Source organism: Bipolaris zeicola (assembly GCF_000523435.1).
Source record: "Bipolaris zeicola 26-R-13 unplaced genomic scaffold scaffold_80, whole genome shotgun sequence".
Taxonomy (NCBI): domain Eukaryota; kingdom Fungi; phylum Ascomycota; class Dothideomycetes; order Pleosporales; family Pleosporaceae; genus Bipolaris; species Bipolaris zeicola.
The window spans coordinates 41,103-62,024 of record NW_006912129.1 but is presented as its reverse complement, the minus strand read 5'-3'; the positions used below and the strand labels follow the sequence as shown (position 1 = coordinate 62,024).

At 52.7% G+C, this 20,922-nt stretch overlaps 8 protein-coding genes across 8 annotated transcripts; 3 read left to right on the top strand and 5 right to left on the bottom strand.

Annotated features, from left to right (window-relative positions):
• Window positions 1–422: 422 nt before the first annotated feature.
• On the bottom strand, window positions 423–854 carry COCCADRAFT_96969 (uncharacterized protein; the record flags this gene model as incomplete). The annotated part of the gene is made up of 3 exons (XM_007714406.1): window positions 423–486; window positions 540–670; window positions 720–854. The coding sequence occupies 3 exons, from the start codon at window positions 852–854 to the stop codon at window positions 423–425; spliced, it is 330 nt and encodes a 109-aa protein (XP_007712596.1).
• A 3,690-nt stretch (window positions 855–4,544) lies between these two features.
• COCCADRAFT_97010 (uncharacterized protein) lies at window positions 4,545–6,686 on the top strand (the record flags this gene model as incomplete). Its single annotated transcript, XM_007714405.1, has 4 exons — window positions 4,545–4,570; window positions 4,998–5,798; window positions 5,849–6,082; window positions 6,137–6,686. The coding sequence occupies 4 exons, from the start codon at window positions 4,545–4,547 to the stop codon at window positions 6,684–6,686; spliced, it is 1,611 nt and encodes a 536-aa protein (XP_007712595.1).
• A 1,738-nt stretch (window positions 6,687–8,424) lies between these two features.
• Window positions 8,425–9,251, top strand: COCCADRAFT_96925 (uncharacterized protein; the record flags this gene model as incomplete). The annotated part of the gene is made up of 3 exons (XM_007714404.1): window positions 8,425–8,467; window positions 8,664–8,929; window positions 9,054–9,251. The coding sequence occupies 3 exons, from the start codon at window positions 8,425–8,427 to the stop codon at window positions 9,249–9,251; spliced, it is 507 nt and encodes a 168-aa protein (XP_007712594.1).
• A 268-nt stretch (window positions 9,252–9,519) lies between these two features.
• On the bottom strand, window positions 9,520–10,794 carry COCCADRAFT_37046 (uncharacterized protein; the record flags this gene model as incomplete). Its single annotated transcript, XM_007714403.1, has 1 exon — window positions 9,520–10,794. One exon carries the CDS (start codon window positions 10,792–10,794, stop codon window positions 9,520–9,522), a length of 1,275 nt encoding a protein of 424 aa, XP_007712593.1.
• A 904-nt stretch (window positions 10,795–11,698) lies between these two features.
• COCCADRAFT_37045 (uncharacterized protein) lies at window positions 11,699–13,089 on the bottom strand (the record flags this gene model as incomplete). Its single annotated transcript, XM_007714402.1, has 2 exons — window positions 11,699–11,961; window positions 12,030–13,089. 2 exons carry the CDS (start codon window positions 13,087–13,089, stop codon window positions 11,699–11,701), a joined length of 1,323 nt encoding a protein of 440 aa, XP_007712592.1.
• Window positions 13,090–14,213: 1,124 nt separating this feature from the next.
• On the bottom strand, window positions 14,214–16,485 carry COCCADRAFT_37044 (uncharacterized protein; the record flags this gene model as incomplete). The annotated part of the gene is made up of 3 exons (XM_007714401.1): window positions 14,214–15,826; window positions 15,910–16,327; window positions 16,438–16,485. The coding sequence occupies 3 exons, from the start codon at window positions 16,483–16,485 to the stop codon at window positions 14,214–14,216; spliced, it is 2,079 nt and encodes a 692-aa protein (XP_007712591.1).
• A 280-nt stretch (window positions 16,486–16,765) lies between these two features.
• On the top strand, window positions 16,766–17,174 carry COCCADRAFT_96998 (uncharacterized protein; the record flags this gene model as incomplete). The annotated part of the gene is made up of 3 exons (XM_007714400.1): window positions 16,766–16,817; window positions 16,881–17,005; window positions 17,070–17,174. The coding sequence occupies 3 exons, from the start codon at window positions 16,766–16,768 to the stop codon at window positions 17,172–17,174; spliced, it is 282 nt and encodes a 93-aa protein (XP_007712590.1).
• Window positions 17,175–17,481: 307 nt separating this feature from the next.
• Window positions 17,482–19,225, bottom strand: COCCADRAFT_97005 (uncharacterized protein; the record flags this gene model as incomplete). The annotated part of the gene is made up of 2 exons (XM_007714399.1): window positions 17,482–17,713; window positions 17,760–19,225. The coding sequence occupies 2 exons, from the start codon at window positions 19,223–19,225 to the stop codon at window positions 17,482–17,484; spliced, it is 1,698 nt and encodes a 565-aa protein (XP_007712589.1).
• Between the last annotated feature and the right edge of the window lie 1,697 nt (window positions 19,226–20,922).

The following is a 20,922-nucleotide window of genomic DNA, read 5'->3' as shown; positions in this document are numbered from 1 at the left end:
GTTACGAATCCAGCGTACTATAGCAGCAGCGGAACAGATCAGGCAACAGCAAGTAGGACGAAAGGTGGTAATGAAGAAAGGTGTTCGTTCATGGATATTTGGTGCATGTAGCCACAACGTCACTTTCACAACAACCAATAGCAACTTGGTGGGCCTTCCCCGCACTGGCCCACGCTCGGCCGCAGCCCACATCTCAGATCTCACGTATCATCACATGTATCAATTCAATCCCTAGGCTCATTTGTATGTTGTTTGTCTTTGAATTTACATCATACTGGTATAATACATGTTTGCGAGAACGCTATGTCGCATCATTTTTGATCTTCTGCTCTTTGAGCAAACCATGTTTGCCTTCTGGCCCCTGGCTTCATAAACACTCATCTCATCTCGTTGCCATGTCACACACTGAAACAAGCAAAAACTTATGATGATCCGCCCTTCGATTGCTGCGACTGTGTAGTGGGTTGAAGAGGTCCACGGGTGAAGCTGAGAACAATTAGTATTGCATTTGGAAGCACTCGATGAGTTGAGAATCATACTTGTTCCACCAAGTACCGATGATGCCGGGCTTTCCATATGCATCATGGAAGGATTGTCTCCGAGCCAGGCTCTCCTCATCCTGACGACGCTTAAGAGCCTCTAGGTTTCCAAATCTCTGGGCTGCCGAAGACTACACAATGTCAGTCACGGCTGCTCAATCAGCCAAGTATTCAACGTACCCTTCGGCGTCCATTGTAGAAAGACTCAGATCCGACAGAGGCATCAGACGCTCGGCGGTCGTTGTTTTGCTTTGGGGCTTCAGGCATGGTTGGGGTGGCATCATTGCCAAAGACCTTGTTGATTGGAGAAGACATGTGTGATATTTGATATGAATAGAAATCGTATGTAGATTTGAAATTGGACTGGGATGTGGTGATTGAGAGTAGATTGCAAATATGAGTTATTTTGAAGATGGGAATGCAAACTGCTGATAAATACCCCCTCAGTTCCATACTGTCGAGCACACGATCGCATGTGGCATGACCATTACGCAGACGATACATGATCGTACCAATCAGTGAGGGTCTAGCCCTCCCCCGCATTTTGACAGTGCAGTTTGGACCCTGAACGTCTGTAACGATGACATGAATGGCAAGCAAACGGCGCTATGCTGCACTTGCTTCTGCTGGCCAAATCTAATCAGAGTTCTGCAGCGAATCATATTCTGCTGATTTATCCACACTTGACGCGGCTCGATGATCTAAAGCGTGGATGCTAGCCAGACCGTTTGTTTACACGTGACATCGATCTTGGACGATAGTCGAGGCGTCGAAGACGGCGTGCAGGGTCCATCAACCTCAATGACAGATTCGGCTCTGTCCATCCTAAGGGGTATTGAGGCGCAGTCGGGGAAGGGGTATCGATCGCACTAGTTTTTGTAAGCAGATCGCGCCGCTCGTCATGGACCGACCGCTATTAGGTACGCCTATCGATCTTTGGGTAGTACAACAACGGGGGATTCGACCATGTGTTTGAAGTAAAGCTACTGGGACCCTTTCCTGGATGCACAACGCTGTAGGCACGCTATGACACCATCGAGAAGCTTCCACCGACGGCATTCAGCCGAGCTTTGCACGGGCGCAGGTGCCGTATCTCGGTATCGTTGATGTCATGTGTTTGGAAATTGTCGTTGATTTCGTAGTAAGTATGGCCAGTGCCGGCGGACATGGCTTGTGGTTAAGGAATTGCAAGTCGGCGGCTGAGTGAAGAATAACGCCGTCTGCGTCTGTTGCTCTGAGAGCCCTGACGTCAGTGGCTGACAAATAAGCGCGCGTTACCGCTTTTGCTAAGCGAGGGACAATGTCTTTCGCGCTCGCACAGCAGAGCAATCTCTTCCTCAACCCTCAAGCAAGGTAACCTTGGGGCAGACTTCCGCGAATTCTGCCGGACTCGACACAGCGTTGAGCCGTCGACCTCGTATTTCTGGCATGTGCAGCGGTTGCCGCTTTTTAGAGTTTTGCCGCCTCCAGCCGTTAACAGGTTGCGTGCTGTCTCCTGAGAGAGACGCATTTGCAACGATAGCTACTGATGCAGATCTTTCGGATACACAACAGCCGGGCCGATGAGGAATATTTTTCTAGCCGCCGCACGTGTCACGACTTGCCCTCCGCCCTTTAATGCGCCATCCGACACATGCTGCGCAAACTGTCTTGGTGCGACTCAAATCACACTGCCTCGACATTGGCATCAGATCAAGTTTTGTGGTGCAGTCTCGCTGCAGCTTTGCAGCAACGATGGCATTGGCCAGCAAAGGTACGTGACACTTGTCAACAATTCCATCCCCTTGCATGATGATACCACATTTTTAAAGCATAGTTCATCTTAGTCCAAAGGACACTGAGGAACCAAATAGCATTGTCTTTCGCTCCTATCTGATCACAGCCACCATCCCAACTTGTGCCATTGGCCGCTTGCTGTTACAACATGTTCTGACTCTGAATAGACTTCTCTGCGAACGAGCCACGTTGCCTTGAGCACTGTGCTATAGGTCAAGGAGGGTGGCCGGCGTTTGCCAATGAGGGCGTGGTATGAAGAACTGACGGTATATCACGGCTGCATGCTGTTGTACGCTGGGCATGGTTTCCCTTGGACCAGTGGCCGCCGCCTACGTCTGCATCACATGATGATTTTGGTCGTTTGCTCAGGTCAGGCGGACGTAAGTGTGCATAGATATGTATGTACAGTGTGCGTACATACATATAGTATGACGGTAAGTATGCATGCAGGTGTTCAAGTAAGTATATGTGTGTGTGTGTGTATGTTGTGAAGCATGGCCAGTTGGCCGCTGTGTGCACAGAGTGCAATTGCAACTGCAATATCATGGACGGCCAGGGGAAATGAAATTTGGCGGACTGGTGTGCCGGGCCCTGCGGATGGGGCGGAATGAAGGGAGCACCCAGCCGGTATCCCGCAGGCCTGTGGCATATCAATAGAAAAACGACGGTTGGCATTATTGCGCCAGCGCTCGTGTTGCCGCATTTTCCGCAAAGCTCAGCCCGCCGATGCTTTGTTTTTCTTTCTTTCTGAAATGGTTCGCAAGCATGGCCTCGGCACAGTTCAGGCAGTTCAGGTTTTGTGGTTGTTGATCGCAGAGCTAGACGAGGGGTGCATCCACATTGTGTGCGCGTTCGGCTGGCGGGTTCCCTGAATTTGCAGGTGTGACGGTGGTATCGCGTCGTCCCTCCGGCCACGCGGTTGGCTGCCACCCGTGATGATCACTGCTCCCTCTGTAATCCCCGACGGGCCCCTGGCGGCATTTCAATTTACCATCCCCTATTGCGACCCGCGAGCGACAGGAGCAGAGTATTACGCCGACACGGAAGCCCGTCCAGCGCTTGTGAATCGCGAGAGCGGCCAAGGGTGACTCGTGAACCGAGCGCAAAGTCTGTGACGTTAGCGCTTGACTCGGAGTGATAAGAAGTGCATCTCTCCCAACCCGGCCACGCACGCAAATTCATCCCATTGGCTTCCAAACCGCCGAAGACATTTGCTCGCGGCACTTGTGTGTGGGGCCTTCTCCTATGCGTTGGCACTCAAACCAAGCCACCATCCCGTCAGCAACCCAAGTCCGCGCCTGCATATTCTCAGCTCTCTCGCTTCCTTCTTTCCTCCTCAACACCACAGCTTTTACTCTCAACCACTGCCATCGCGCTGCAAACAAGCTACATTAGCAATCTTTCTTTGCGACGTTTGCTTGATCTGTCCAATACGATACATACACCATCAAAAAAACAAGAGCCCTTGCTCAGGATGACAATTCGGAGCCCAGACGGAGCCCTATCCAGGTACTTACTGCCCAACGGTTTTCTCCCCCAACTTGTTTTGCTTTGACCTTCCCCTTTTTCCTTTCAGTCTTACCGTTTTGCTACCGCCTGTCTTGTTACAATCATGTGTTTCTTTCCTACTGTTTTGACTCTTCTTCTCTTTTTGTTCGCCGCCACTACAGCCCCAGATGGATCTCCCAAAGGATGCCACAGGATACCTTCCATAGGATTTACCGCCCCGGTAAAGGACAACCACAAGGCCACTTTTCTTCAGTTCTACCAGGACCACATTTTCCCCAAGGACAATCTTCCCAAGATACGAGACACGTAGCACACTGCCCTTGCAGTGTTTGTAGAAACGACAATCACGAGGCCTCGATGCCCCCGATTCAGAGCTAAAATGCAGAGCTCTCGAAACGGCGGTGAACATACGAGAGTGGATCCTCGCTATTGATGCCCAACACCACACTGGATCAAAATTCTTGTGCGACAAACGGCATGCAACCCTGCATCGCCGTCAGGATTACGTAGGCACCTTCCGACAATGTCGTTCTTCTCTGTTGCTGTTCAACTAGGCTAAACGACAGACTACTGGTAATAAGGAGTGTACGCTTTCCCAAAGGACGCCAAGCCATGGAACATGTACCAAGGATCGCCCCATGGAACACGTGACTTTTATGTAAGATCACGTGCCGGGCCATATCCTGGATGCGCTAGCCCAGACCGGCCACGGTCATGGGTATGGAGATTCTTTGGTCGGACATGAAGTACGTACATGGGCTAGAGTCTGCCTATCCTTACCGACCCATTAATCGAAAACCAACTTGAGTGTGGTCAAAGGAGCACCTGTTGTTCTGGATGAGCTGCCCTGTTTTTCTGTGAACTGCTTCTACTGGATCTGGACACCTGCTAAGTACTCGACCTGGGAATATCATGTTACTGGTCAAATCACTCTGGACCCAACATGGATACGTCAACCTGGACATGCTATGGCCAATGATGCTGACCCTACTGGCTCCTTGAGGTGCGTGCTCACCACCATGTCTCCCGTCTACTGATCTTTGCTAACGTGAAGCTTTGCACAGGTTTCCTTCTGGCTACTGTACTAACATGGCGTTTTCCTTTGTCTTCAATTGTTCTTTTATCATTCAGGTTTGCCGTGAACGTGTGTTTGGTACTGACTCTGGCGTCCAGCGACTCTTTCTTCGATTCACCACCGGAGCCCGCATTCTACATCTCAAACATCACTGAGTGGAGAAAGGAGATCCCTGCACCTGTTGTTTCCGCACCGGACTTTCCTTTCTCTTCAGATTTCCAGGACATGAGCACATCAGACTTCTTTGAACTGAAGGATACTGTTTCTGAGTGCAGCATGGACAGCGCATACCAGAGCCAGAGCGGCGCCAGCCGGCGCGGACCCAGGAAGCCAGAGATGAACCGCCAGGAGAGCCAGATGAGCAGTCACTTTGTTGGCAGCGACATTTACTCACCGACAATGAGCTCGGACAACTTCAGTGCTTTCCCGGACACCCTGGACATGAGCCACGTGCAACAAACATCCACTTCCGGATCATGGGAACCCACGGAGGGTCCCCTCGCTTATGCTAATTACTCTACTGCTCAGGACTACACCCAGTACACAACATCGAACATGACACGATTCACACCCTCCTCCATCAGCGGCTCGCCGCACTGGCCAAGTGCCGATGCCCAGTTCCAGAACAACACTTTCCCATTCTCGTCATGGCCATCACACAACACCAACGATGCCATGTTCAGCACCCCCACTTCTCAGCGCAACTGGCAGAATGCTTCCCTCGATGCCTCTGAGCGCCCTGCTGCTGCACGCTACTCATCATACGGCTTCCAGCAGGAGTCCAGGCGAGCATCTACACAGGACTCGACCTTTGGTGCATTCGTCGCTACCCCTACTAGCACCACCAGTGTACACTTCCCTACGGTCGACCTTGACCAGTCAAGACTTGCCGAGTCTCGGTAGATATCCTTTTCCTCTCATCAAGTATGTTCGCTAACGCCTTTGAAAGCAATGAGAACGAGGACATTAAGGCAGCATCTGCACCTCAGTCGCTCGACGGACATGAAGACACACTCTCTCAGTCTGAGGCCGCTGACACCAAGCTCGAGGAGGAGCGCACAAAGGTTGCCCGCAGCCACCCACTATACCAACAAACGCCAGACAAGGATGGCAAGTACCACTGCCCCGAGGAGGGCAAGGCCGGATGCAGCCACAAGCCAACTGCTTTGAAGTGCAACTACGAGTACGTTCCCTGCCATCTGTCCTACTATATGATATGTGTCTAAACTGTTTCTAGCAAGTACGTCGACTCTCACCTCAAGCCTTTCCGTTGCAACAAGAAGACCTGCGTTGGTGTGCAGTTCTCCTCTACTGCATGCCTTCTCCGCCACGAGCGCGAGGCACACGGTATGCACGGTCACGGCGCCCGGCCACACCTGTGCCACTTCAGGGACTGCGAGAGAGCTGTGCCTGGTCACGGCTTCCCTCGTCGCTACAACCTCTTTGACCACATGAAGCGAGTGCACCAGTACGATGGGCCCACCACTGAGCCCTCGCCACCTGTGCAGGGACAAGCTACTCGCAAGTCTTCGTCGCGCAAGCGCAAGGCGTCTGCCGAGGAGTCTGGAGAGAAGCGTGCCAAGGTTGTGAAGCTCACTGCTGAGCAACAGCGCCAGCAACGTCGCGAGGCGCTCTCTAAGGAGTTCCTTGCCAAGAAGCAGCACATCATCGAGGTGCTCACCAACCTGAGCAACCCAAGCGACCTCGGTGACGATATCCAGCTGACAAAGGAGGTTGTCGGCCTCCACGACATTTGCACTCAGTACCGAGATGTCTTCGGTGGCTGAAGGAAGGATACGTCTGGTAGAGTCGGTCTGCCGTGACGCACCCAAGTAGGTTTGTCGTTTACCCAAGGACCCCTCTGCTATTGCTCTTTTTTCAACACATGCACTTTTGCGTTTTTGCTTTTCCGCGTTCTTCAAAAGCCGGATGGGATTCCCGCATGCCTAGCGGATGAAGGATCAAGACTTGCCACAAGTCTCTGGATGCCCATGACCCTGGATGGATGAACATTGCCGGATACAAGCCGCAGGATGCATAAAGCCCAAGGATTTTGTCCCAGCCGTGGACTCGGAAGCCGAAGGATTGCTGGTCTGCCGTTAAGGTGACAGCTGAGAACCCCCTTGAGGGGAGATGGACTGTGGTCCTTACTCATTGCAATATGGTTGGCATGAGTCTTGGTCGATGTGCGAGATTTGATTAATCTGATGTTAACGGAGGAGCCTGTCATCAGGCTGTAGTTTTTTGTACTTTCTTGTTACTGTATTTACGGCGTCGAAATGGCATCTAGACTAGGATCGGGAAGGGAGGAGGCGACCATTCAGAGAGGTCAGTCTTGTATTGGCCATCATTGCCCGCTCTGCGGAAGTTGGTGGCCCCTCCTCCTCTTGTGCTCTGTATATTTAATAGAGGGGCGTTTGTTTGTTTAATCCTCATCCACTGCACATGAGTTGTGAGAGCGAAGCTTCAGTGTGCTGTATCCTAATGCGTGAACCTCAGTCTCTCACCGGATGAGTGTGCCCCTCCAGTGCCCCTCCCCTCTCCCCACATGCATGCAGCGCACGCAGTCGGACCGAATCCCAGCTTATCGCCCAGCAAGGTTTTTGTCCAAGGCTCGGCCCTAATGCAGCAATCAATCACCAGCCCTCCCTACGTCATTCACTCCGCGCCAGGATCAAAGTTGCACGACCAAATTATCACGCCTTCTTTTTAGTCCGTTACATGCATGCATACCGCTTGTTTACATAGCTTCCATACTACGCACGTAAAAACTATGTAGCCAGCCCTTGCAACCAGCAAGCCGAGTCAGCCAACATTGCGAGACTCGCACGTACGCACGTACTACATCGAGAGAGAGACGGAGAGTCAGTCAGGTCTGCTCCATTTTCCCTCTTCCCTAGCCGATAATACCTCGGCCGACTTATTCTTCTTTTTTTTGGACGGGGGGTAAGCGCCATCGCAGTGTTCCGTCACGCACACACCCCCAATACCGTGCGTGTTGCGTGCTTGTTTAAACCGTCCGAACGGGTCATTTGGAGGAATCACCCACCTTTTTTTTGTCAGCCCAGAAGGGTCCGGACCGCCGCCATCAGCAGTTCGATTCAGCTCCCTCCACCCCCGGAAGTCAGTGGTGATTACAGTGCAGGTTTTGGAATAGCGAAAAGTAACAGTATGGTGGTGTTGGGAAGGATGCCCGAGGGTGGTGCGGCTGGTATGGCGGCGACGGCGGCGGGGATGTCACATGTCCGGTGGATGTGGTGGTGCAGAGCGGCGGCGGCAGCGGGTGGAGTGGGATTAGGAATCCGGCGAGGGGCGAGAAGCTTGAGCACTGCCCCGCGTCGTGAGCTTGTTGCGAGCGAGCCCGGCTTATTAACCTTGCATCATCGGCCTGCTGCTACCTCTACAGCTAACTCTACTGCGACGACTTTTGCTGCACCACGTATCGGCGCTGTACGATTGCTTGAGATTTACGACAAGAGAAGTAGTATTGCTGCTAAGAGCTGGACGAGAAGAGAATACGCGACCATGGCTTCTGCGACGAGCTTTTACGAGTTTAAGCCCAAGGATAGTGAGTTGCCCTCTGTCTCTCCCTCTCTGCTATTTTACCTCGATGGAGATGAGAAATAGACCTCTTTCGTCACTGCGAAAATAGACACAATCTCCTCTTTCCTCCCTTGCCCTTCCGCCCTCTCCCCTCACGCTCACGCCACCCTCCCCCTCAAGGCTCTTCCCCTAAAAAAGAGACTAACAACGACAACCCACAGAAAAGGGCCAACCCTACGACCTCTCCCAACTCTCCAACAAAGTCGTCCTCGTTGTAAACACGGCCTCCAAGTGCGGCTTCACCCCTCAATTCGAAGGCCTCGAGAAACTCTACAAGGACATCAAGTCCAAATACCCGGATGACTTTGAGATTCTTGGTTTCCCTTGCAACCAGTTCGGCGGTCAGGATCCCGGAACAAATGAGGAGATTCAGGAGTTTTGCCAGGTGAATTATGGTGTTAGTTTTCCGGTGCTGGGAAAGATTGATGTATGTACTCCCCTCGTTCCTTCCCCTCTCCTTCATGGTGCCGCTACCGTATTTGCTTGTCACGCGTAGACATGGGAAAAACCGAATACGCTGGAGACGGTTTGGCTGATATTTATATGAATAGGTCAACGGCGCAACCGCAGACCCCGCCTTCGAATGGCTCAAGAACGAAAAGCCCGGCCTCATGGGCCTCAAGCGTGTCAAGTGGAACTTTGAAAAGTTCCTCATTGGCCGCGATGGAAAGGTCAAGGGACGCTGGGCGAGTACCAAGAAGCCCGAGGATCTCAAGGCCGAGATCGAGAAGGAGTTGAGTAAGAAATAAAGTCTTTTTTGTGGGTGATATGGAAGGGAAATGGTAGAGGAAGAAGAGAGAGAGAGAGAAGGAGGCATTGATACCACGAAATATGCAACATTAAAGGGAAATTAGAATGAATACTTAATTGTTGGATTTGGAGGTTTTTTGTTTTCATGAATATGTCTATGCTAAGGTGATATGCCGTCTGTATCTTTCTTTCTTTCTTTCTTTCTTTTGGGTATTCGTATCAACACAAAAAAAAACGCCAGTCTACTTGATGCCATATACAAGTCTCTCAATCAAACGGCACTCTCCTCAAGCCCCTCACACCACCTTTCCTTGCCTCGCCCTCTGCTCCTACAGCCGCTGGTACACGAATACCACAGCAGTCGCCCCAACCCACACTCGCATGCACATGTCTCTTGCCAGCCTCATCATCAAACACCTGTACCTCGCCTCCCTCGGCGCCCTCGTCTTCCTTCTCCTTATCCGCCTCATCCTCCACACTCATGCCCTCAACGGCAGGCACCAAGCTGCCAAACAAAAAATGCTGCATAACCGGCAACTTTTCGAGAATTTCCTTGCGAAACATTTTGCGCATGCCGGCCTCAATCTTAGCCCAATTCTTGGCCGAGGAAATATCGTCCAGCATAGGGGAATGCCAGCGCAGTCCCTCGACATTCTTGACGCTATTCACAAAGGCAATTTGGTCAAGGTACAGAAACTCCTTGCCTTCCTCCTCCAGCACCAGCGCGTTGTGGATGGATTTCGGCGTGATGTACGGATGGTGCAGGAGCTGTGCTGCGCCGAAGAGGAAGGGCAGGAATTGGTAGTCGTCGAGGCCCCAGACGCCGTGGGAGCCGGCGGGTTCGAGGTAGTATGCTTCTTGAACGCGGCGCATGAGGCGCAGGTATGCAGGGAGGACGACGAGGGCTAAGGCGGGGAAGGTAGCTGGGGGCAGGTAGCCCAGGCGATTGAGGCACAGGAGCCAGAGGAAGAAGTTGAGTTCGTGTCCTGAACCGTAGTCGATGCGTTGGCGGTTGCCAAAGGAGTGGCGGAGGTACGTTGATACTTCATCGATTTGCGCGGCGTCGTGTAGACCGAGTTGCTCGTGCCAGGCCGGCAGTGCCTTTTCGAGCTCGTCGAGGAAAGAGCGGAACATGGGGTTTCCGAAGCGCGAGCCCGTGTCTTCAGGCGGGCATATTGAGAGGATTTCTTCGGCGGAGCGCAGGATCGAGACGATGGTTTTGATGGTTGTGCTTGCTTCGGAGCCGTCGCGCACGCTCGATATGCTTCTATCGCGGACGGCGTCGGCGATGCCGAAGATGAAGGCTTCAACGAGCGTGCATGTTTCGCTGTGCAGGAAGAGCTCGTGGTCTTGTGGACTGAGGATGCGGCGCGACGGATGGATGTATGTGTGCTGCGCTAGGTTTGGGGGCGCGGGGAGCGAGGGTGTCGGCGGGGGAGGGGCAGAAGGCGGTTCTCGCGTCGTGGGGGCGCGTCTGCGTGGAATGAGTTTGGGGAGTTTGGCACTGAGATCGGGCGGTGCGGCGGGTTGTGTTTGTGTCATGGTGCTGTAGTGAGTATGTTCAGGTTGAAGATATGTGCTTGTACTATGATGCTGATGTATCCAAGGTAGAGGAGAGGAGCGGGTCAGGGCGCCACCCTACGCCGTTGCGATGCCACACCAAGGGTTTGACATTTACTGCAGGGCAGTGTATCGAAACTTCGCGAACGTTGTCTGATGGCTAGCGTATGCGCTGTTGCCTCTATTACCCTTCAATCATACCACTCTTTTGCATCCCATGCTTATCCTCACGTGAGAATAGAGACATGCTATATCTTCGTCTTGTATCCCCGTTGGGCCTATCAAGTCTTTAAACAACCTTTATCTTTATCTAGATTTCTTCTAGAATCTTATATTGTCAACCCCTTTTTTCAATAGTAAAGTCTACCTTGATTTCCTAAAAACACTCTTTTGTGATCCTCTGACCCGACATCTTGCTCACTCGACACGATAGAAAAAATACCCCGGAGATGGACCAAGCTTTGGATTTTTGAAAAACAGAAAGACAGCAAGACTTCTCAGTCTGCACCGGTATGGAAACGCCATGGATAACGCCCTTCTAATAGATTTGCCAACGGGTAACCCAACAATGCTCTTTCTCGTCAAATGCTGCATACCGCCGCCTTTGCTTTACCGCCTAGTAGATAAAAGAGATATAGAAAAAAAAATAAGTAGTCTATCGAGCGAATTTCCTAGTTGCAAAACAATGCCTGAAGATGCAAAAAACGTCGCGGCCAAGATTCAAGAAACCGGTCAAAGGTCCGATAAGCGAATGACCTTGTTGTGAAGCCAAGAAAAAGGAGGATCAAAAGGAAGTATAGGTGGAAGTGCAACTGCTGAATCCATGATACAGCCGCCCTTTCTTTTTCTTAAGACGCCAATAGAAGAAAACAAAGAGCCTCCCCTTCTAATCGTCCAACTCGCTAGGAGCCTCTTCAAGTTTATGCCTCCGCTCCTCATCCATTTCCTTATACGAAGCCCAAGACAAGAGACTAAAAGCCCCAATGATTAAAAGACCGCCGACAATAGCGGCGGGCGTAAGTGGCGAGTTGAGTGGCGGAGGAAGCAACTGGTCGACTAGCGCAACGATAAAAATAGTAAGAAGTGCCGCGACCGAAGAGAGGACGGGCGATGTAAGGGAAATGAGGGCGAGAAAAGAGCCAGAGAAGGCTAGAGTTGTAAAAGTTAGCAAATATGTCTGGAAAAGCTGGAACAAAGGAAAAGAGAAGGAGACGTACTGGCATTTGCCAAAACACTAATAGCCATCATCCATGCTTGCTCTCCCTTGGGCAGCTCGAATATTTCCCAGCCCATCCAGTGGAGCAATGGTAATGGAATCCACAGCACACTCAAGGTAAATGCGCCAATCAAGCTGCCAAACAGATTTGCAAAGATGACGCCTTTGTTTGGTGCAGCGCCCTCGGGTGGACAAGCCAGCCGCTTGTATAAGACCTCGTAGAGACCGTACAAGACGCTACCAACGCCAATGACCAAGTTGCCAAAAGCGCGGTTCTCGGCTTCTTGTGAAGGCGGCGCCTTGTCACCGCCGGCCCCGCCGCCAGACTTGGAGCCGTGCTTTGCGGGCGCCTGGTCACCGTATGCCACAACAAAGACACCGGCAATGGCAATGGCGACGGCCAGGACCTTGCTGGCGCGCACCTTTTCATGGAGGATGGGGATGCTGAAGGCGTAGGCGAAGAAGGCAGAGCAGTTGTAGATGGCCGTCAGGTCGCTAGCAGTCGTCATGTTAACGGCGACATACCAACTGCCTCCTGCAAGAGTCAAAGCACATGTAATGAAAGCAGTCATCTTCATCATGTACTGGACGGGTGAGACTTGGGATTGCCGAGGCGTGGGGTGGAGCGTCTGGTGCTGGACCATGAGGGCCGTCTGGCGCAGAATGTGGACGTGTCTGCGCCAAAACGTCGGCCAGGGCTCGCTCCAATGCTGGAGACGGAGCAGGGCAAGAGTTGCAGGCCACAGCACAACCCAGGAGCCGTGGGTCATGTACAGCATGCAATACGGCTTCTCCCATTTGAGCTGGTGCTGGATGTACACGGCTGTCTCTGTCTGCACAGTGAAGCTGATCAGGCTCAGGGCCAGCAGGAAAGCAGCATACGTGTACTTTCTCCGTGTCTCGAGCTTTGCCTGTGTCTCTGGGTCTCGCTCGTGAAAGTGGTGTGTGCTCCTGCTTAACAGACCCTCGTCGACGGTATCGTCCTCGGTCTTGCGCCCCAGCAGAGGGGAGTTGGCGCGGCCATCGGGGCACTCGAGGGAGGGTCTCAGGTCGGAGGGCATGGCTGGGTCGTGGTCATCCCAATCGTCAAAGTCTCGGGCCGGATTGCGCGGCTGTCGTGAGGAGGAGCGTGAGCGCGAGAGATGGCGCGCGTTGGAGGCGGGAGCGAGGCTGAAGTCGTCGGAGAGGGTGTGGGCGAGGGCACGAGGAGTTGCTGGGGGTTTCTTGCGTAGAGGGATCGACTCAGGCATATAAGGCGGTTGTTGGGCAGAGCAAGAGGCCGCGCCGAGTGGCAGGTGATGGGTGAGTGGGCCTGGGGGGCTGCAGCGTGGGAGGTGACCAGGGGGGGGGGAAAGGTGTGGCGGTGTCTTTTTCTGGGAATTGATTTGCTTGGGTCCGGCGTAGGCGTCAAATGCTTAGTAGTCGTGACTGGCGACTGGCGATATCTGTCTTCAGGTGCCTGGTGGCATCGCAGCCGCGTACTACTGCAACACGGCCAAGCCCCCTGCATGCCGTAACCTCCGTGCAAACTCCGCTGACCTGACTCTCCACCTCCCCCACGGCCCAATCGCAGCTGAGCCCACCTGCCGCCTACGCGTCTTTTCCCTCGCATCCAATCTCCCCGTCTCAGCCAAGTCTGCGTCGAGCTGTATTTTCCATCGTGTTACTCATCGTTTACCCTATACAAACACCACAAGCCGCCTTTTGGATGGGTTTTCGTCCTCCAGACCCCTTGGCAATTTGACGTGCCATGCCGCTGTCCGGCGTCATCACGTCATACTTTAGCTGCATGCATAGTCGAATCACAACCCAGCTTCACGAGCGGCCTTGCCTGCTGTCCGCGTCTCTCAGATGACCAGACTCTGCATCCTCATGCACCATCAAGTGACTTGCTTGCCCTAGTACAGATAGATCGAAGCAGCCTCCAAGCCCCGTGGGGGACTCCAGCAGGTTATTTTCGACGTACTCCTATGTGCTGAAGCCCAACAATGACAGCATGACCGATAACAGAAACAAAAGTGATCACGATTCCGTGCGTCCATTAGGAACTAGCAGTTCTGTTATCTCGGTCGTAAAGTGCTCGTTACCCTATCAGTCCTCCCTAAATCATAGCCCAACAACCAAGAAAGAATGCGCCGGGGGAATCAAAAACGTCGGTGGCAGACATTTGACCAAGTTGCTCGAATCACACCGGGCTACCATCCAGTCCTTCGGCCCGCTCTTGCGTCTCTGCCTCTTCCAATTCCTGCAGGATCTCGGGCAGCATCGACTCAACGTCTTCTTCCCGCTCCCCTAGTGCTTTTGCAATCAGCTTCTTGTACGTGCCCTGCTTCTCGCTCATGCCCGCCACGCTCAAGTTGCCCACCACTTCTCTGACCAGCTCTCTCCGCTCCAGCTGTGCTCGGTGCAGCAGCAGCGCCAGACGCATCTTCTCCGTAATGTCCACTGGCGAGCTATCGCTGTTTTGCTGCGGCATGCTGCTGCACAGTCGCCGCAGCTCCGCCTTTTGCTCAATCTCCAAAAGCGACTCTGCTTCTTCCACCAGGAGCCGCAGCTCATCTTCTTGTTGCCGCTCCGCCTCTTCGTCATTGAGATCAATATGTAGCCCCTTTGACATGCTCTGCAGCTCCGCTACTTGCTTCCGTACAGCCTCTAGTTCTGCTTGCCGCCGCTTGACCACACGTTCGGCGTCGAAAAACTCTGCTTCTTTCTCTTGTAACTCTGCCTCGTATGCCGCCGCTAGTTCCTCGCACTTTTCCAGCAACGTGGGCGCTACTTTGGTCATCAAGTGTGAAGCAGTCTGTGACCGGTACTGCACTGACTCTCGGACTGCCATGTTAGGCACGGGTACCGACATCAGTGGCCCACCGTCAAAGTGGGGAACATGTCCGTTCAGTCGGTGCTCTGGTGCTGGCGCAAACGGCGATGACGAGGCCTGTCGCGTTCGGCCATGCATACGTCGTCTTTGGTTGAGCTCTCGGATCAGGTCGTCGGCAGTCTCGCCCTTCTTGTTCGGAATGTCCACTGCTACGTTTCGTCCCAACAGGCTTCGCACGCACTTCCTCGCACCGTTGCGTGCAGCAATCATAATGGCCGTGTCGCCGTTCTGATCCGCTGCATTCAAAAGCCTCGTGACTTCTTCCGGTATCCACGTTTCTGAGAGCTTGTTGATGATGCAGTCAAGATACCACCTTGCACAAACATACTTGTTTGAACTGCTCGTAGTCGCTGCAATGTGGTGAAAAACGGTACTGCCAAACCAATCTGTCCTGTGCACCGTTTGCTGGAATATCTTGACCATGCTCGGCATCGTCTCCTTGTCGAAGTTGTTGGTGAACATGACGGCGCGCATCAGAGGCGTCTCCAAGTTGTTCGACAGACAGTCTAAACGTGCTCCTCGATGTATCAGCTCCTTGACTACGCCAACGTCACCCATGGCCGCTGCCCAGTGCATCGCCGCATGTCCCTTTTCGTCAATCGGCCGGTCTAGGTTGATGCTTGGCGGTGGTTCTGGCCACGACACGGCTGCTTCATGGTCCAGTAGCATAAAGTAATCCAGTAGCTGGTCGGCCCATATCTGGTGTTGTTGGTCTAGTAAAGACATTTGGTCCATCCCTCTCTTCCGCTTTCTGTTACCGTCGGCCGAATATTGCGACATATCCATGAGATCGGCATCGCCCAGCATCGACTCCGAAATCACCGTCTCGTTGTCCGGTGTGTCCTCACGGTAGATCTGCGACCTCTGCGAGTTTTCATACGGGTCTTCACTGGCTTGCGACCGCGAATTGCTCATGAGTGCTGCACAATACATCAGCGCAAATTCTCTCACATGGTTGCATCGACGAGAGACTGGATAGATTCAAGCAAATGGACAAATTTACCATTGTGATTCGCAACCGCAGCTGCAGCAGCCGCCGCAGCTACAGCCGCCGCAGCCACCGCTGCTGCCGTCTGCCTGGGTGGCTTCATGCGATTTGACGCAGCCGTAGCATGCTTGGGCGCAGGAGGCGGGCTCCTGTCACCTGGCACATAGTCGAAGATGGCGCGCATCTTGTCCAGTACGCCGTTACGCTCCGCGAGCCCGCGCCCTTCCTCGAGCGGTATCCATGTGCCCTGGTATTTGCCATATCCACCCTGCACCTTCTCGTGCACGCCCTTTTGCACCTCGCGCTCCAGGATACGGGTTCGCGCCGGCTTGTCATAGTCGGCTACTTTGAGAATGTGTGTAGCATTGATCCAGTCATCGGCACGGCGGCGCATGACATGGTGGCCGTTGACATTGCACTCATAGACGGGGACCTGGGGCGAGTGTTAGCAGGGAGGCCGAGGTGGTGTGATGGTAGTAGCTGTGGCAGTCAAGTAGCATCGAGGGACATTGGACAGGCAGAGGGCGGGTTGTCGCTACGCACATTACTGTAGGTCGCCGAATATATTTTGCCATCGGGCGCCGGGGGCATTTTCACCATTCAGTAAAGCACAAGCGGCGTCTTGCAGGCGTGTCAAGTGATTTCGTGAAGGCGTGTCTGCGGTTCGCGTCAGACCTGGGGGGAAAGTCGCGTTGCAAGGGCCGCGGTCGCGCCTGCCCTGCCCTGCCAAGCATCGGGGTCGGGCGGTGGCAGCTTCCCTTTGCCGACCGCAGTGAACCTCAGCAACCTCGCCCGCAAACGACGCTCCCGCCCACCACTTTCCCCTCGTCCTGCGTGCCATTGACGACAAACACCACCCTGGGCCGCCAATATGACTGTTACAGAATCCATCAAGCATGCCATCGGCCTCGGAGAGCCCCGGAGTGAGTGCGCCCACGCATCCAGCCGTAATTGGCTCCGCATACCAGACACTGACAATTACGCAGAGGCTACCCGTGAGGAGATGAGTGCTGCTAAGCTGCCCCTACCCTACAGAGATTCATGCGCACACCTTCTGATTCCGCTGAATCGGTGTCGGTACGAGGAGTACTACCTACCATGGAAGTGCGAGGTGCGCAAAAGCCCATTTTCCGTGTACGTGGGGGAACCGCAGACTGACTGACTACGTTGGACAGAATGAGCGACACTCGTACGAGAAATGCCAGTACGAGGAGTTCAAGGAGCGCGTGAAGAAGATGGATGAGCTGAGGGCAGCCAAGGGCGGAGAGCGAAGCAATTAGAGCGTTTGCAGGTGCCCATGCAGGGTAGATTACGGAAATGACAGTCATGAGCGGATGCCGCTGCATGTATATACCGAAGCAGCAGAGGACACGCAATTTCAGCACTAAAGACACTCAAAGGCTACCAGACATGACGCCATGGCTTGAGGACATGGCAGCGACTTGGGGCCTTCTTTGAGCCCTACGAGACAGGCTTGATCAGCACTGCAACGCAGGTTCACGCTAAAACAAGACTCTAATTGATATTTGTTCCAAAATCACGATGGTCTGTATAGGCAGAGACAGATACATATGTACAGTCGGCTGTTTACAGCTTCGGCTTGGGGTCTTCCTGCGCAGCCCTGTTCCTCAATTCTTTCCTCAGAATCTTGCCAGATGGGTTCTTGGGTATCGCATCGACAAAATGCACGCCGCCTTCTAGCCGCTTGTACTTCGCAACACGCTCCGCCAGCCATGCTTTGATATTTTCCGCCATTTCCGGCGTGGCATCAGCCAAAGACCGAAGCACAATGTATGCGCGTGGCAATTCAGTACCGTCACTGACCATGATTAGCAGGTGTGCCTACATGTGACTGCAAAACTTACGCCTGTACTCCGATGACAGCAGCATCTTGTACCTGAGGATGATCTAGTAATAATGCCTCCAGCTCAGCGGGCGCAACCTGTAGTCCCTTGACCTTGATCAACTCCTTCTTTCTGTCCACGATATGAAAGTGCTGATTGGCATCCACGTATGCTGCGTCTCCAGTCTTCAACCATCCGTCTGGTGTGATGGTCTCCTTTGTCGCATCAGGCTTCTTCCAGTACCCCTTCATGACATTGGGGCCACGCACCCAGAGTTCACCTTGTTCACCTTGAGAAGCTTCAACCTTGCCCTGATCATCCAAGACAAGCTTCGCCTCGATGTTCGGATACAGTTCCCCTACGGAGGAACTGGGATACTGCATTGAGGGATAGTGGTTACAGCCAACAGTTGTGAGTTCCGTCATGCCCCACCCATTTCTGATGCTGATCTTGCCTGGTGGCCAAAGGCGTTCAAACTCTTGTTTGATTTGGCCACCGAGAGGAGCAGCGCCAGAGTTTACTTCCTCCACTGAGCTCAGGTCAAACTTCTTGGTTTCAGGGTGCTTGGCCATAAGTACAATGATGGGCGGCACCAAGACGAGATCCGTAATCCGGTATTTCTGCACGTACTCTAGCATTTGCAGCAGATCAAACTTGGCCATCATGTACACTGGGACCCGCAGCTTCAGGGCGCACATGCCGAACCAGGATTGCGCCATGGCATGGTACATGGGCAGGAAGATGAGAAACCTTTTTCGCTGCCGCAACTCTTCCCACCCCTCCTGTTGCTGTGGAACCTGCAACTGCGCAACGCAATTCGAAACGTAGTTCCTATGCGTAATCATCACGCCTTTCGCCATGCCCGTCGTGCCTGACGAGTAATTCAGCGCAACAACGCGATCCAGCTCCTCTGCGGTGCGCAGCTCCGGCCAAGTATATGCTTCGCCTCGTTCCGGTGTATCTAGCAGTTCCGTCCAGTGCCGAATGCGTCCCAGCTCCGAGTCGCGTTCCACCTTTCTACCTTCAAACGTCGCGGCTCCATCATCGAAAACAAAAATACGATCCGCACTCAACCCGACTTCTTTCGCGGCTGCGATCCCCGTGTCGAGACTGCCTTCTGCGCAGATTAGGAACCGTGCCCCGCTGTCTTGTAGTTGATATGCCAACTCCCGCACTACGTAGGTTGGATTCGCGCCTGTGAAGATGCCTTCAGCCATTATCGTACCCATTAATACAGCAGGGAAGAATAGCGTGTTCGACGAGAAGAGTAGCACGCGATCCCCCGGCTGCAATCCTGCGCGCAGCAGACCCGATGCGAAGCGCTTTGCATACTGCCGGTGGCCGTGTAGCGAGAGGAAATGCGACTCTGGGTTCGCAGCGGAGATGAGAATCGGTGTTTTGGGCAGCGGATCGCTCGGAGAGTCGAAAATGAAGGTTGGGAGGGAGACTTGGGGGACAGGGATGGTGAAGCGGGGTTTTATGGGCATTGTTGCTTTTGACTTTGAAGTAGTAGCTAGGTATCAGGTTCACCTAGAGATGTGTTAGACGTCTGTATCGCGTCGAGATGTTGTAGTAGCACTACTTCAACTACTACCTTTTTCCCTTCTCTTGTCCTGCAGCAAAAAACGACGAAGTCTCAAATGTTCTTCACGTGTTTATATTTATTTAGAATAAATTACATTATATACTGTCCTTTTTAAATACTCCTTTTCTCAGAACAGTAATCACGACGTTGCTCCCTCCACCCTTTCCCATACAGCATCGTATGAAGCATCACTGCAATCCCTCGGTTCTCCGCACGCTCGACTACCAAAAGCGGTAGTGACATGAGGGAAAGTGTGTCAGGTTGCTTGGTTCAACTGTTTTGCGTTTAGTGCAACAATGTGGTAAGGGTCGAAGTCGACTCGTGTGCGGCGAGTACGTGCGGGGCTTGTGGGCGCGGCCCGAGGTTACCGAGTTCTTGCAGGAAAGATGGGAAATGCGAAATGGGATGGAGGGTTAGTGTGAATAGGTTGGTGCGGTTTGGACTAAAGACTTGTGAGGGTAGTATTTGGGATTGTATGGAAGGGAGGGTTTTTTTTTGGGATAACGGGTGTGGATGTGAGATTCCGTGTAGTGTTTGGTGGTTGGTGGTTGGTTGGGGGATTATTTTGGGTTTTGAGTTGCGGTTGTTTCGGATCATAAACTTTATAAGACGTGGTGATTTTTTTCTCGCTCAACTAGGTTATCATCCTGCTACCCATCTACGTTGCTGATTTTGTTCGAGGGGAGTTGTTGTTTAGTGGGTAACGGTACAGTGCCCTGCGTATGATAGCGCCTTGCTAGTAAAAATTCCGATCCACACACAACTTACGCTTAACGCTGATTTACCGCGCTAGTAGTAAAACTAGCCCTCTTGAATTATGCTAAATTATTAATTGACGTCGTGTTTTAACTGCCTACATCATGCGAATATGTTCCGGATTTTCCTACCATCGCAATTTGTCGGTTCCTCGGCTGCTACGGTGCACGGCACAGGAGAGCCCGGATTGTTGAGGAATCTAGCATCTGGGGCTCCACGTGGACAGATCGAACATGCAGAAATCGCAGGGCCTTTTGTAAGACCTAAAGCGTGGAAAGTTTAGTGTAGTACTAAATAGTACGCTTGCTAAGCCGTACAGCGGTCATCCCTGCTTCTCCCCTGTAGCTTGCAACGACCGCATCAGCTGTAATCATCTCCTTCGTATTCGGAAGCATGTCATCACGATCTAAAAGACGGTGTGATGTTCATTTTAGGTTGCTTAGAGGGTATATTTTGACATCAGAGTCACACGAGCATCTTTCTTGGAAGTGATGTCGTGTGGGTATACATCTGGCACTGGGCGCTTGCAGTTAGTGTTAGTCGTGGAATAGCCACAACTGATTTCAACAATCTGTATATATTGTACAACTCAATTTTGATAAACATTATCCTAAATTCTAACACACTACCCATACGTATCAGGATATATCCCAACGACTTTCACGTCAAAGAGTGGCGTAGTCCAATGCCCATATACTACAGTCTCGCGCACCGTCTACAGCACAGTATACTACGATGTCAACATGAAGAAATTTGATGCAGAGACTAGAAAGACTATGTGAATTAAATGAAGAGAGCTTGTAACACCATCCGTTATGCCACGTCCGTTATGTAACACCATCC